The 15,933-nt window shown below is 42.2% G+C and overlaps 2 protein-coding genes across 2 annotated transcripts in view; both read right to left on the bottom strand.

Moving 5' to 3' along the window:
* Window positions 1-15,933, bottom strand: part of LOC139386658 (myosin X) — a 261,409-nt gene that overhangs the window by 16,322 nt on the left and 229,154 nt on the right. The window contains exons 23-29 of the mRNA XM_071132429.1: window positions 15,062-15,101; window positions 13,782-14,789; window positions 13,448-13,568; window positions 12,580-12,823; window positions 10,663-10,758; window positions 3,835-3,928; window positions 3,375-3,430 (exon numbers count right to left, since the gene is read on the bottom strand). Coding sequence (XP_070988530.1) covers window positions 3,375-3,430; window positions 3,835-3,928; window positions 10,663-10,758; window positions 12,580-12,823; window positions 13,448-13,568; window positions 13,782-14,789; window positions 15,062-15,101 — 1,659 coding nt within the window. The remainder of the gene's footprint in view (window positions 1-3,374; window positions 3,431-3,834; window positions 3,929-10,662; window positions 10,759-12,579; window positions 12,824-13,447; window positions 13,569-13,781; window positions 14,790-15,061; window positions 15,102-15,933) is intronic.
* Window positions 1-15,933, bottom strand: part of LOC139386660 (RAN binding protein 9) — a 371,620-nt gene that overhangs the window by 247,872 nt on the left and 107,815 nt on the right. The gene's annotated exons all lie outside the window — the stretch shown is intronic.

The raw sequence follows: 15,933 nt of genomic DNA, 5'->3' as shown, positions 1-15,933 counted from the left end.
GAACGGTTCCGTATTTCACTGAAAGAATAAACGTCTTGTTTTCGAGATGATAGTTTCCAGATTTGATAGAGCAGTCTGACTGAGCGATGGTAGGTACCAGCAGGCTCGTAAGCATTCATTCAAACAGCACTTTTGTGCGTTTGCCAGCAGCTGTTTATGACTTCAAGCCTATCAACTCCCAAGATTAGGCTGGTGTAACCGATGTGAAATGGCTAGCTAGTTAGCGGGGTGCACGCTAATAGCATTTCAAACGTCACTCGCTCTGAGACTTGGAGTGGTTGTTCCCCTTGCTCTGCATGGGTAACGCTGCTTCGAGGGTGGCTGTTGTCGTTGTGTTCCTGGTTCGAGCCCAGGTAGCAACGAGTAGAGGGATGGAAGCTATACTGTTACACTGGCAATACTAAAGTGCCTATAAGACCATCCAATAGTCAAGGGTATATGAAATACAAATGGTATAGAGAGAAATAGTCCTATAATTCCTATAATAACTACAACCTAAAACTTCTTACCTGGGAATATTGAAGACTCATGTTAAAAGGAACCACCAGCTTTCATATGTTCTCATGTTATGAGCAAGGATCTTAAACGTTAGCTTTCTTACATGGCACATATTGCACTTTTACTTTCTTCTCCAACACTTTGTTTTTGCATTATTTAAACCAAATTGAACATGTTTCATTATTTATTTGAGGCTAAATTGATTTTATTGATGTATTATATTAAGTTAAAAAATAAGTGTTCATTCAGTATTGTTGTAATTGTCATTATTACAAATACATTAAAAAAATTGTCTGATTAATCGGTATCGGCTTTTTTTGGTCCTCCAATAATAGGTATCGGCGTTGAAAAATCATAATCGGTCGACCTCTAGTGTGTAGAGTGCGTGTCTTATCATGTGTATGTGTAAGTGTGTGTCTGTGCCTGTGTGTGTGTGTCTCTTCACAGTCCCTGCGGTGCTATAAGGTGTATTTTTATCTGCTTTTTAAATCAGATTTTACTGCTTGCATCAGTTACCTGATGTGGAATACAGTTCAATGTAGCCATGGCTCTATGTAGTACTGTTTGCCTCCCATAGACTGTTCTTGACTTGGGGACTGTGAAGAGACCTTTGGTGGCATGTCTTGTGGGGTATGCATGGGTGTCCAAGCTAGTAGTTCAAACAGACACCTCGGTGCATTCAGCATGTCAACACATCTTACAAAAACAAGTAGTGATGAACTTAATCTCTCCTCCACTTTGAGCCATGAGAGATTTACAAGCATGTTAGCTCTCTGTGTACATTTAAGGGCCAGCCGTGCTGCCCTGTTCTGAGACAATTCATCTTCCTAAGTCCCTCTTTGTGGCACCTGACCACACGGCTGAACATTAGTACAGGTGCGACAAAACTAGGGCCTGTAGGACCTGCCTTGTTGATAGTGCTGTTAAGAAGGTAGAGTAGCGCTTTATTATGGACAGACTTCTCACCATCTTAGCTACTGTTATATCAACATGTTTTGACCATGACAATGTACAGTCCAGTCACCTCAACTTGTTTAATTTCAACATTATTTATTGCAATATTTAGGACTAATTTATTCTTTGAAACACATTCCTAACTGACTGCAGCTCTCTGTTAAGTGTTGCAGTGATTTCACTCGATGTAGTAGCTGACGTGTATAGTGTTGAGTTATCCTCATACATAGACCCTAACACCCTCTGTGTTCTGATAGACAAGTAACTCTTTATCCACATTATAGCAGGGGTTTTAAAGCCATAACACATACGTTTTTCCAGCAGCAGACTATGATCGATAATGTCAAAAGCCACACTGAAGTCTAACAAAACAGCCCCCACAATCTTTTTATCATCAATTTCTCTCAACCAATCATCAGTCATTTATCTAAGTGGGGTGCTTGTTGAATGTCCTTCCCTATAAGTATGCTGAAAGTCTATTGTCAATTTGTTTACCATAAAATAGCATTGTATCTGGTCAAACACATTTTTCAAATGTTTACTAAGGGTTGGTAACAGGCTGATTGGTCAGTTATTTGAGCCAGTAAAAGTGGCTTTACTATTCTTGGGTAGCGGAATTCATTTAGTTTCCCACCAGGCCCGAGGGCACACACTTTCTAGTAGACTTAAATTGAAGATATGGCAAGTAGGAGTGGCAATATCGTCCACTATTATCCTCAGTAATTTTCCACCCAGGTTGTCAGACCCCAGTGGCTTGTCCTTGATGATAGACAACAATAATTTTTTCACTTCTTCCACACTCACTTTACAGAATTCAAAATTACAATTCTTGTCTTTCATCATTTGGTCAGTTATACTTGGATGTGTAGTGTCAGCGTTTGTTGCTGGCATGTCATGCCTAAGTTTGCTAATCTTGCCAATTATTATTATTTTTTTGTTTTTGTAATTTACAATATCAGTGGGTTTTGTGATGAATGAGCCAACTGGTTCAATGAATAATGGAGCTGAGATTGCCTTTTTCCCCAAAATGTCATTTAAGGTGCTCCAAAGCTTTAAACTGTCATTCTTTATATCATTTAGCTTTGATTCATAGTATAGTTTATTCTTCTTCTTTTTATTCAGTTTAGTCACATGATTTCTCTATATCAGTACGTTTGATAATCAGTTGGCAGCCAGACTTATTTGTCATTCCTTTTGCCTCATCCCTTTCAACCATATCATTTTTCAATTCTTCCTCAATCCACGGAGATTGAACCATTTTTACGTTTTAATGGGTGCATCAGTAACTGGAATATGAATTTCATAAATGTGTCAAGTGCACCGTCTGGTTGCTCCTCATTACACACCAGACCAACAAACAGTATTTACATCATCAACATATGAATCACTACAAAACGTATTGTATGACCTCTTATACACTATATTAGGCCCAGCCTTTAGAACTTTGGTTTTCCTAGATATGGCTACTGTATTGTGATCACTACATCCTATGGATTTGGATACTGCTTTAAAGCAAATTTCTGCAGCATTAGTGAAGATGTGATCAGTACATGTTGATGATTTCATTCCTGTGCTGTTTGTAACTACCCTGGTAGGTTGACTGATAACCTGGACAAGGTTGAAGGCACTGTTTACAGTTTGAAGCTTATGTTTTTTATCCTCACAAAGTGAGGTATTGAAAGGTATTGAAAACTGGGGTGTCAATCATTTTGACCCCTATCTTTTTGAGAGAAAAAAGTACTACTTGTTCAACAAATCTCTTTCTCAGAGCAATTGTTTCAGTATAAAATAATATAATTTCCCTTTTTTTATACAATGTAGCTCAGTATTTGAACAATTTATTTTATACAGTCATTTTTCTTCATCTTTATCAAGGGTGTCCATCATTTTGGACCCTACTGTCGGTGTAACTTGAATCTTACCGTTCAGGGTTGTCTGACGCACAGACTGAATCGATCAAGCCAACATCGAGGGTTCCCTGAGGAGAGAGAGAGCCTTTATAAGAGAGAGAATAGATGTCCTTCAACTACCAGTCAGAGCACAAAGTCACTTTACACAAAAGATACAGTTCAGTGTGACTGGGGTTCTGATGTGAGTTTGACCTTCTTCCAACTCCCTAGGTTCTCATTATTTCCCCACACACACAAATACACACATACACACCCACACACACACACACACTCCCCCAAGGAAGAGTGGCCACTGCCACAGCTAATTGGGGATCCTAATAAATACCTGTTTTGAATCAGACACCATCCCCCAAAAACCACAATGTTTTCCAGCATTCTGTATACCCAGCTTTCCCTTTACATACTGTATAACCAAAGCTCCCGTATTGAACTCTATTTCCCATCATCCTCCTCTTCTTCCTGTAGTACTCACCACTGCATTCTGGGGGTTGGCTTGTTCGTCGTGCATCTCCCTGATCTCTTGCTCTGTGGAGGTGTGCACCTGGCTGAGCACACTGAACCACTGACTGAAAACACAGAGAAGAGTGTCAGCCAATAGGAACCACAGAAACTACACACAGGAACAATACAACAAGAATACAACATTAGTTACAGAGAACAACAGAAATGTGTCTTCTGCTCCGTTCTCATCCCTCCAGGCAGCACACATCACACATACAGCTGAGGCGAGCACAGGGTAAAGCTGCAGTGCAGCACCCCTGAATGGAGAGCATGTTTTGGGGTTAAGGGCCTTGCTCAAGGGCACAACAGGGGAATGTCTTGAGGATATAAACCCAGCAGCCCACCAGTTGCCAATTCCGCCCCTTGTCCAGCACCCGGCCTGGGACTAGAAACGGCCACCTTTTGGCTACAAGTCCAACTCCTTAGCCATTGGGCTAACTACCACCGAAGAGTGTCAGCCTATAACAGTCTGCGCTGGATTAACATTTATTTTAGTGGTCTGTCACAGGAGTCAAGCCTATCAGACACCTTTTACTAGGGGCGTGTTTGAAATGGAAAACGAAAATGAGCGATTAAAATGCTATAAGGAATTTATAAAAGCAGTTAAAAGAGTCCATTATGAATGATTACAGCAAGTCGTATAATAGTGGTACGAAAGGCCTTATGAATGAATTCATAATGCATTATAAACAGGTGCGCTCATAGAAAAGGTTATCTCTTGTGATGCTAGTTTTAATAAGAATGGTGAGACAGTCTCGCCACCCTTCATCTATCTGAGAAGATTTGATCCAGCTATCAAACAGCTTTGCGTTTCAGCCGACTCTTTGCCCTGAACGATTACCTGAAGAAACTTTGCAACGACAGGAATCGGTCTTCTTGTGACGACTTTGATTTGCTGTGGGAGCAACCAGTACTCTTAAAAGATACAGGATTCACCCTAACCGCAGGGGTTCCAGGATTATTTCCAGCAACATCAAACTGTTTTAGAGACTGACAGACAAGGTCTGGTAATGCTCCAGTCCCAGCAACATCAAACTGTTTTAGAGACTGACAGACAGGGTCTGGTAGGGCTCCAGTCCCAGCAACATCAAACTGTTTTAGAGACCGCTGGTCTGGTAGTGCTCCAGTCTCAGCAACATCAAACTGTTTTAGAGACTGACAGACAGGGTCTGATAGTTCTCCAGTGCTCCCTGTCAGAATAAGCAACAGAGGACTTGGAAAGCATATCAACTCCTGTAGAAATGGCACTATTGTTATTGTGAGTAATTTATGTTCCTTTAACTCCGCCTTCTAGTGAGTTTATACAAGCTGTCAATCTGTTAGATTGGAGACTGTCAGATAACGTGGTTGTTACGTTAATCATTTGGTTGTTATTACATTGGTTACCTCGAGGGAGATGCCCGAAGGGCAGAGTGGCACACACTCATTGAATATGGCACTTTTAAATGTTAAAGCAATCCCTAATAAAACTTTTCTCGTGAATGACCTCATTACTGAGCGCAAAGTTAATTGGATGTTTCTCACTGAAACATGGCTGTCATCAGACTGTAGTGCTGCTCTTATTGAAGCCTCCCCTTCGGAATACAGCTTTTCATTCTCTATCAGAAAAGTGCAAAAAGCCTCTATTTTTTCTAATGCTCTCAGCTGTAAGGTTATTTTTTTATTTTGGCGACTTTGGGTCTTTTGAGCATCATGCTATACTGTTTAAATGTCAACTACCAGTTCTGGCCATAACCCTGTATAGGTCACCAGCACTGCCTCACGTTCTTTACTGATTGATCTGAACTATTCTCTATTGTCTTTGAGAACTATGATAAAATGATAAAATCAAATTTTATATTCGCGTTGACAAAGAGACCGACTCCAAGGCCATTGAATTCATGAATCTTTTGAGCTCTATGGACTTTAACCAACATGTTACTGGGCTACATATTTTATTGAGTGTCTGAACAATTCTCCATCACCAATTCTGCCTTCCTCTTGTGATGATTTAGTTGATCACTTTAATAGCAAATGGAGGGCAACCATTGATGCAATAGCTCCAGTAAAGTTGAAAAAGGTCACATCCAAACAGGATGTGGATGAATGGATGAATGAGGAAACAAATCAATGAAAGAGAAATGCAGAAAGGCAGAGCGGAAGTGGAGAAAGTCAAAACTGCAGGTCCATTCTGATATTCTGAGAGATCAACTTGACATATATAACAAGGCAATTAAAATGTCAGATGGGCAAATTTTTCTAACTTGATCACTACTATCCAGAATAATTTGAGAGTACTCTCCTCTACCACTGATGGCCTGATAAATCCTACCCCCTCAAACCTATGTGAACTTTCCACCAAATCTAAATGTTATGAGTTTGCTGCATATTTCAGAGATAATATAACCAACATTAGGCTGGGTATCAGTCAAGCAAGACCCGATGAGAAGTTTGATTATTTGTGCCTACCACACAAAGGCCCTATGTCGTACCCACTGTGACTATTAAAACCTACCCTAACCAGAAACCGTGGATGGATGGCGGCATTCACGCAAAACTGAAAGCGCGATCCACCGCATTTAACCATGGAAAGAGGTCTGGAAATATGGCTGAATATAAACAGTGAAGTTATTCCCTCCGCAAGACAATCAAACAAGCAAAATGCCAGTACAGGGCCAAGGTGGAGTCACAATTCAACAGCTCAGACATGAGACGTAGGTGGCAGGGTCTACAGGAAATCACGGACTACAAAAACAAAAACAGCCACGTCATGGATACCGCTGTCACGCTTCCAGACGAACTAAACACCTTCGTTGCCCACTTTGAGGATAATACAGTGCCACCGTCGGGGCTTGCTAACAAAGACTGCACCCCCCCCCCCCCCCCCCCTTCTCCGTGGCTGACGTGAGTAAAACATTTAAACTTGTTAACCCTCGCAAGGCCACTGGCCCAGATGGCATCCCTAGCCGCGTCCTCAGAGCATGCACACATTTATGGACACATTTAATCGCTCCCTATCCCCGTCTGTTGTCTCCATATGCTTTAAGATAGCTACCATTGTTCCTATACCCAAGATGGCAAAGATAACTGAACTAAATGACTACTGCCCCGTAGCACTCACTTCTGTCATCATGAAGTGCTTTGAGAGGCTAGTCAAGGATCATATCACCGCCACTATACCGGCCAACCTAGACCCACTTCAGTTTGCATACTGTCCCAACAGGAAGGCGCAACAGCGCCTCTTCAAACTCAGGAGGCTGAAGACATGTCACCCAAAACTCTGACAAACCTTTACAGATGCACAATTGAAAGTGTCCTGTTGGGCTGTATCACAGCCTGGTATGGCAACTGCACCACCCTCATCCGCAAGGCTCTCCAGAGGGCGGTGCGGTCTGCACAAGTCATCACCAGCGGCAAAGTACCTGCCCTCCATGACACCTACAGCACCCGATGTCACAGGAAGGCCAAAAAGATCATCAAGGACAACAACCAATTTAAGCCTATTAGAGAGCATGTGCCCTCAGGCCTGGAGGGAAGCTAAAGTCAATCCGCTACCCAAGAATAGTAAAGACCCCTTTACTGGCACAAATAGCCAAACAATCAGCCTGTTACAAACCCTTAGTAAACTTCTGGAAAAAATTGTGTTTGACCAGATACAATGCTATTTTACAGTAAACAAATTGACAACAGTATTTCAATATGCTTATAGGAAAGGACACTCAACAAGCACAGCACTTACACAAATGACTGATGATTGGCTGAGAGAAATTGATGATCAAATTATTGTGGGGGCTGTCTTGCTAGATTTCAGTGCAGCTTTTGACATTATCGATCATAGTCTGCTGCTGAAAAAACAAATGTGTTATGGCTTTACACCCCTGCTATAATGTGGGTAAAGAGTTACTTGTCTAACAGAACAAAAGCCTCTCAGACATAATCCAGGTAGAAGCAAGAATTCCCCAGGATAGCCGTTTAGGCGCCTTCCTTTTTTTTTTTTTTTTTACTAACGACCTGTCACTGACTTTACGTAAAGCCAGAGTTTATGCAGATGACTCAACACTATACACGTCAGCTACTACAGTGACTGAAATGACTGCAACACTTCATATTCATGAAATTTCGCTGTAAAGCATAATTTCAAAATCTGAGACGACAGGGTGATTAACAAAAGGCGTGTTTCGCTATATTTCACTTGTGATTTCATGAATATGAATAATTTCTAGTAATATTTTGTATGTTTTATTTTATTCATTTTTTAAATTTGTTTGAATTTGTACCCCGTTTTCTCCCCAATTTCATGGTATCCAATTGTTTAGTAGCTACTATCTTGTCTCATCGCTACAACTCCCGTACGGGCTCGGGAGAGACGAAGGTTGAAAGACATGCGTCCTCTGATACACAACCCAACCAAGCCGCACTGCTTCTTAACACAGCGCCCTTAACACTGCACCACCCGGGAGGCCACCTAGTAATATTTTTTGACTGTTGTGCTATGCTATTCAGCGTTGCTGATGACAAATATACCAGATCCGGGATGGGTAGTTCTAATTAATTAAGGAAAGACCTAGTTAAACTGCAGCTAGCCCAGAGCAGAGCGGAATGTCTTGTTCTTCATTGTAATCAGAGGGCTGATATAAATACTATACATGCCAGTCTCTATTGGTTAAGAGTTGAGGAGAGACTGACATTACTTCTTATTTTTATAAGAAACATTAATGTGTTGAAAATCCCAAATTGATTGCATAGTCAATTTACACACTGCTCTGACACTCACACTTACCCCACCAGACTTGCCACCAGGGGTCTTTTCACAGTCCCCAAATCCAGAACAAATTCAAGAAAGTCTACAGTATTATATAGAGCCACTATTGCATGGAACTCAATTCCATTTCATATTGCTCAAGTGAACAGCAAACCTGGTTTCACAAAACAGATAAAGCAACACCTCACAGCACAACGCCTCTCCCCTATTTGACCAAGATAGTTTGTGTGTATGTATTGATATGGAGGCTACGGTGCCTTTTGTAAAAATGTTATCATTCATGTAGTTCTGTCCTTGAGCTGTTCTTGTCTATTAATGCTAAGTATTATGTCATGTTTCATGTTTGTGTGGACCCCAGGAAGAGTAGCTGCTGCTTTTGCAACAGCTAATGGGGATCCTAATAAAATACCAATTCTCGATCCTATCCCCACCACCTTCTTCAAAACAGTTTTTAATTGCATATCTGAAGAAGTGCAAGCTATTGTTAATCACTCACTGTTCACAGGCACTTTCCCCAATGCACTAAAAACGGCTATGGTGAAACCCCTTCTGAAGAAAAGTAATCTAGAGTTAGCAAGTTTCTGAGAATCTCCAACCTTCGATTTTTTTATGCAAAATTTGGGAGAAATTGGTTTTCAAACAGCAAAATTATTTTTTAAGTGCCAACTGTAATTAAAAATGTTTTATTCCAATCTGATTTTTGTGCGCACCACAGCACAGAGACAGCCTTAGTAAAAGTGGTAAATGATCTTGGAGCCAACACAGATGCAAAACAGCTCTTTGTCCTTGTACTCTTGGATTTAAGTGCTACATTAAACACTGTTGACCTTGATGTCCTTCTGGAGAGGAGGGTTGGCCTCTCCGGTCCAGTTATAAATTGGTTTAGGACCTATTTAACCGGTTGAGAGTTTTTTGTCAACCTTGGTGAACATAACTCATAGAAAACAAGGCTTGATTTTGGGTCTGGTACTATTCAGTTTATATATGTTACCCCTTGGTAGCATTATCAGAAAGCACAACAATGATTTTCACTGCTACCCAGATGATACACAATTTTACGTTTCTGCATCACCAGAGGAGTTTAGCTCTATGGATAAATTATTAGACTGTATTAGTGATTTAAATACTTGGACGGCTCACAACTTCCTTCAGCTGAATCAAGACAAGACCGAAGTAATTATTGTTGGAGCCAAAGCACAGAGAGAGAATCTGGCTGCACATTTTATTCATGGGCAATAAAGATAAAACACCAGGTAAAAAACCAAGGTGTTATTTTAGATTCTGAACTAAATTTCCATTCATACATTAGGAATGTGACCAAAATAGCTTTTTATCACCTGAGGAACATTGCCATGGTGCGGCTGTTTCTCTCTCAGGGTGATACAGAGAGACTTATCCATGCTTTTATTACAAGCAGGCGTGACTGTTGTAATGCCCCCCTGTCTTGTCTACCCAAGAAAGCCATTGGTCAACTGCAAAATATAAAGCATGCTGCAGCACGGGTACTGACCAAGATCAGATGGAGAGCACACATTACACTGGTTTTAAGGTCTCTGCACTGGCTGCCTGTGAGTTTTATAATTAGTTTTAAGATTCTTCTTTTGGTTTTTAAATCACTCCACGATTTTGTGCACCCCAAAACATGTCAGACACTCTTAAAAAGTTATGTACCCAGTAGGTCCCTCAGGTCCTCTGGACTTTTAACTATCCCAAACCCTAGGACCAATAGGCATGAAAGGCAGTAGTTATTATGCCCCCAACCTCTGGAATAGCCTGCTAGAGAACCTGAGGGGGGCTGAAACTGTGGACATATTTAAGAGACCTTGAAACAAAACTTTTTAGCTTTGCTCTTCCTTCAGCTTTTGTTAGAATTTTTTTATTATAATTTTTTCCTGTGAAGAACATTGCGTTGCATTCCATGTCTGAAATGTGCTGTGTAAATAAAGATTGATTTCATTTGTTTTGATATGGGCAGTTGAATGGCTTGGTCTCTACATGGTCAATAACTGATCCTAGTAGATGACCATGCACATGTACACACACACACACTAAACTTGCCTTGCATCCTCAGCGGTCTCAGCAATAAGGTGGTAGGTGCGCTCTGGCATGATGATGTCGATTCCGTTCTCCTTGCCTGTGTTGTCCACAATCTCTCTGCAAGATAGAAGTACATCAATCTAGATCAGTTCCCTCTCCAGATATAAAACCTAGAGACGAAACCCCAAACTAGCCAGAAAGGCATTAAGAAAGACAGCTTTGTATAATATTTTCTTCTATTTAAATACTCTAAAATGCATCCTTCCTTCCTCCGATCTTTGAGGAAATCACTGATCTAACATGATTTGATAGGAGCACGGTTTTCACTGTGTCAATAAACATGTCAAGTAAGATCACAGGAAAAATTGGTGTTTGACCAGATACAATTCTATTTCACAGTAAACACATTGACAACAGAATTTCAGCATGCTTATAGGGATGGACACTCAACAAGCACAGCACTTACACAAATGCCTGATGATTGGTTGAGAGAAATTTATGATAAAATGATTGTGGGGGCTGTCTTGTCAGACTTCAGTGTAGCTTTTGACATTATCAATCATAGTCTGCTGCTGGAAAAACTTGTGTGTTATGGCTTTACACCCCATGCTATATTGTGGATAAAGAGTTACTTGTCTAACAGAACACAGAGGGTGTTCTTTAATGGAAGCCTCTGAAACATAATATAGGTCGAAGCAGGAAATCCCCAGGGTAGCTGTTTAGGCCCCTTGCTTTTTTTCATCTTTACTAATGACATGCCACTGACTTTGAGTAAAGCTATAGTGTCTATGTATGTGGATGACTCAACACTATACACATCAGCTACTACAGCAACTGAAATGACTGCAACACTCAACAAAGAGCTGCAGTTAGTTTCAGAGTGGGTGGCAAGGAATACGTTAGCCCTAAATATTTCTAAAACTAAAAGCATTGTATTTGGAACAAAACACTCACTAAACCCTAAACCTCAACTAAATCTTGTAATAAATAATGTGGAAATTTAGCAAGTTGACATGACTAAACTTCTTGGAGTAGCCGTAGATTGAAAACTGTCATGGTCAAAACATATTGATGCAGTGGTAGTTAAGATGGGGAGAAGTCTGTTTATAATAAAGCGATGCTCTGCCTTCTTAACAACACTATCAACAAGGCAGGTCCTACAGGCCTAGTTTTGTCGCACCTTGACTACTGTTCAGTCGTGTGGTCAGGTGCCACAAAAAAGGACTTAGGAAAATTGCAATTGGCTCAGAACAAGGCAGAACGGCTGGCCCTTGGATGTACACAGAGAGCTATAATTAATCATATGCATGTCAATCTTTCCTGGCTGAAAGCGGAGGAGAGATTGACTTCATCACTACTTTTATTTATGAGGGATATTGACATGTTGAATGCACCGAGCTGTCTGTCTAAACTACTGCACACAGCTCGGACACCCATGCATACCCCATAAGACATGCCACAAGAGGTCTCTTCACAGTGCCCAAGTCCAGAACAGACTATGGGAGGCGCACATTACTACATAGAGCAATGACTACATGAAACTCTATTCCACATCAAGTAACTGATGCAAGCAGTTTAAAAAACAGATTAAAAAACACCTTATGGAACAGCGGGGACTGTGAAGCAACACAAGCATTGGCACAGACACACGCACACACACACACGCACACACACACAATACATACACATGGATTTAGTACTGTAGACATGTGGTAGTGGTGGAGTAGGGGCCTGAGTGCACAAGGTGTGTTCTGAATTCTTTGAATGTATTGTAATGTTTTAAATTGTATAAACTGCCTTAATTTTGCTGGACCCAAGGAAGAAGCTTTGGCAGCAGCTAATGGGGATCCATAATGAATAGAAATACACTGATTACCTCAAGGAAGGGCAGCAGGAAGGATGCATTTTAACATAGCCCTTATATGGTTCACTCCTTACTTGGCTGCATGCATGTCCAGCATGCCCTTCATCTTGTCCTCGCCGTCTTTCTCGAAGTACATGAGCTTGCTCTGGCGCAGGACGAACCAGCGGCGCTTCCAGTTGCGGCGTGACAGCGTTGAGGAGCCGCCACCCTTCTTGTGGAGCCAGCCCTGCTTCAGGGCCTCCTGCTTAGCGCGGAACCACAGGAAGGTCTCGTCCTTCAGCACGCACCAACGCCGCTTCCACGTGTTCATCAGGCCACCTGGGGTAGAGAAGGATGAGAGAGGGGGAGATGTTAGGCATTGGAAATTATTAAATGAAAGTGTAGAGGTAAGACGCTGTGACTGTAACACAGTCAAAGAGATTAACATCCATTAAAGTTCAATGGTCATTTCAATTAATGCTATTTCCCCATTGATCCTTGAACAAAATAACTTGGAATATAAACCAGAAACAAATGATTGAGTTTCAATGAAAAAACATTTAATGTGTTCATACAATATTAAAGAGTAAGTGCAAGTGACAGGGAATGAGAGAGGAAAGGACATCGAGCGAGAAAGAACGTGAGAGTGAAGGGGAGAGAAGGGACAAAGTCACAACAAGCACAAGCAACTGCTCCTCTGACCCCTAAAGAGAGATGGTGTGATGTGGAGAGGGAGAGAGAGGGATAATGGTGAGCAGTGAGTTGGAAAGACCCCCATTCACTCATTTTGCCAATATGGAGGAACACTGCCGGGCTCTTCCCAAATGCCTACAGTGCAACATAGTGGTAAGTTGTAAAGTGTGACTCAGTGAAAAGCAAACACCTGATTCAACTAACCATGGGTTTGATGACTAGTTTATCAATTAGTTGTGTTAGTGCTGGGCTCGAACAAAAATGTGTTACCTTTGATGTGGAGGAAGCTGTGAAAGTATGGCAGTGTTACACAACTATAGACCGAGTCTCGTCGGTAGGACAGCTCATCGTCTATGTCGAACCTGTTGAAATCATCCTCGCTGTCCTCAAACTGAGCAGAGAGAGGGAAAAAGAGAGAGCGAGAGAAAGAGAGAGATATTGAAAAATATTCCGATAAGAGACATATTGAGGTTTAACAAATATGTTATGTCAACATCATAAGTAAAATATGTCTTGGTTTCACTTTTACTGATGAAAACCATTAACCATATTATTGCTTCGACCCCTGAACTAGGTTGTGATGTCACCCACAGCTGGTACCCACCGATGATTGGGCCCCCTCCGAGCTGAAGCGATAGGTCCCCGAACTGTTGTAGGTGCCCACAGAGCCGTGGTAGTCAGGTGACCACTGCCCTTTGCAGGGTTGTGAGAACGCCATGCTGCCGCTGGACACTATGGCCCCCTCGTCATAGTCGTCCTGGTCATAGTCCGAGTCTTCATCCGGAGGAATGAGCTCGACCAGATCATCGGACTGGGCCTCTGAAACCTGGGGGTGGCAGTAGACCGAGTCCCCGCCAGAGGAGGCACTGTGGCAGGCTTGAAACAGCGGCAGCAGGGGCAGCGGCTGGTGGAGTAGTGTATTTGGTGGCAGGAGTGGGATCTGCATTCCGTCATTAGCGTACGGGTCCTCCTCTGATGAGTCGTCGCTGGTGCGGATGCCACTGGTGCGCTGGCCATCTGAGTGGCCATGCTCGCTTGGGTTGGGTGAGTCCTTGTATCCCTCATCATCAGCGCCAAAGCCTTCGTCCACCTCCTCCTCCTCACCCTCCTCCCTCTCTCCGCCTATCTTCTCCTCCTCCTCCACGCCCAGCGAGCACTCGATATTGCGCACGCACTCGTCAATCTCGTCGAAGTTGAGCGACTCCAAGAACTGCTGGGCGGCCTTGCACGCCTCGTCCTCCAGGCGCTGCAGCTCCTGGTCACGGAGGGTTTGCAGTCGGTGGAGGGAGGCCTCGGTCAGGGACAGCTCCTGCTGCTCCTTCTGCCGCTGAAGCTCTTGGATCTCCCGCTCCAGACGTAGGATCTCCTCCACCTGCGAGGCGTCCTGGGATGCGTCCTGGGTCCGCACTGCCTCTTCGGAAAACTCCTCAGTAGAGATCTCTTCGAACATTTTGCAAGACTCCATTTCATTCAGCTGTTGCTGCACTGCCTGGGTTGCTGGCAATGTTGCTTGTTGTGTCTGTGTATTTTTCTGTGTCCGTGTTTGTGTCTGAGTCAGAAGGTATAGCTCTTGGGCCTGATGGAGGTCCTCAACCTTCCTGGCTTTCTCTGCCTATGGAGAAAGAAAAGAGAGCGCAAAAACTAATGTTTCGAGAGAGACTGGTACTGAGAGTGGTCAGCAAGCTATTAAGCAAAAGGCAACTAAGACAGAGAGATAGCACAACACAAAGCGCAGTGGCAAAATGTTTACCTCGGTTTTATCGAATAGGCACCGAGAGTGAAAGACATAATCATGCAACATGCATTGAGAAAGAGGTGATACTATAAACCCCAATTTAGAAGCAAATCCTAAATGAATGTTATGTGATTAATAGATACTCTTACACATTGTGCTAGCCATTCAGCCTCCAGCCTCTTCTTTTCCCTATAATAAAAAAACACACAGAAAACAGCGACATCATGTCATGTTACATATTACCATGTATTTCATGTGTGCATTTTTTGTATTTACATGGCTCATTTGAAAAGGAAAACTTGGTCTAAACATTACTCCCTAACAAAATAAAGGTAAAAAAAATATAAACTTCCTTTCTTGGGCAACGATGAGCTAGCTATATAATTAACAGCTAGCGACATTGAATTTCCATCCTCTCAGGCCAGGGGCATAATGTATGAATTCATCATTGGTTCAGAATCACCACTGTAATAATTGGTCAGTATGGAGAATTAAGTGAAACCACAAGTCCAAATCCATATCTCCATCCATGGCTAATTTAGGAAAAGGGCCATTTTAGCTAGTTAGCAACACAATGAGTATGCAACAATTAAAGTTTCTGGCAATGACGTATTTCTGTTGATTCGAAGTGATAGGAGTGAAGCCAAATCCAAATTGGCTTCATTTTCTTTTGGTGAACCAGGACCATGCACAGTTGACCTCACTCAGTTTAGCTCAATGCTGGCTATTATTTTATAGTTTTTCTTATCAAGGCAGGCCAAATGCTCGCTGGCTTCCCTGGCATTCAATGCTATGGGCAGCAACAATGTCATACCACATATAGAACAATGAGACAGATAATTTCACCGGATGTATAAATGTGAAACATCCAGTTGGGGTTTCCCCTCTCTACCAAATATAGTGATGAGAGGAAGCCCATTGGCCGGCAGCCGGCGAAGATGGATTTTGGTTGACATTCTGCACATTTTCTCATCGATGGAACATTTAATCTCAATAACTGGAATCTGTTACGAACAGATTA

The sequence above is a fragment of the Oncorhynchus clarkii genome, chromosome 28 (assembly GCF_045791955.1).
Source record: "Oncorhynchus clarkii lewisi isolate Uvic-CL-2024 chromosome 28, UVic_Ocla_1.0, whole genome shotgun sequence".
Lineage (NCBI taxonomy): Eukaryota > Metazoa > Chordata > Actinopteri > Salmoniformes > Salmonidae > Oncorhynchus > Oncorhynchus clarkii.
Note: the sequence above shows the minus strand (reverse complement) of the source record. Positions and strands in the feature narration are given on the sequence as shown.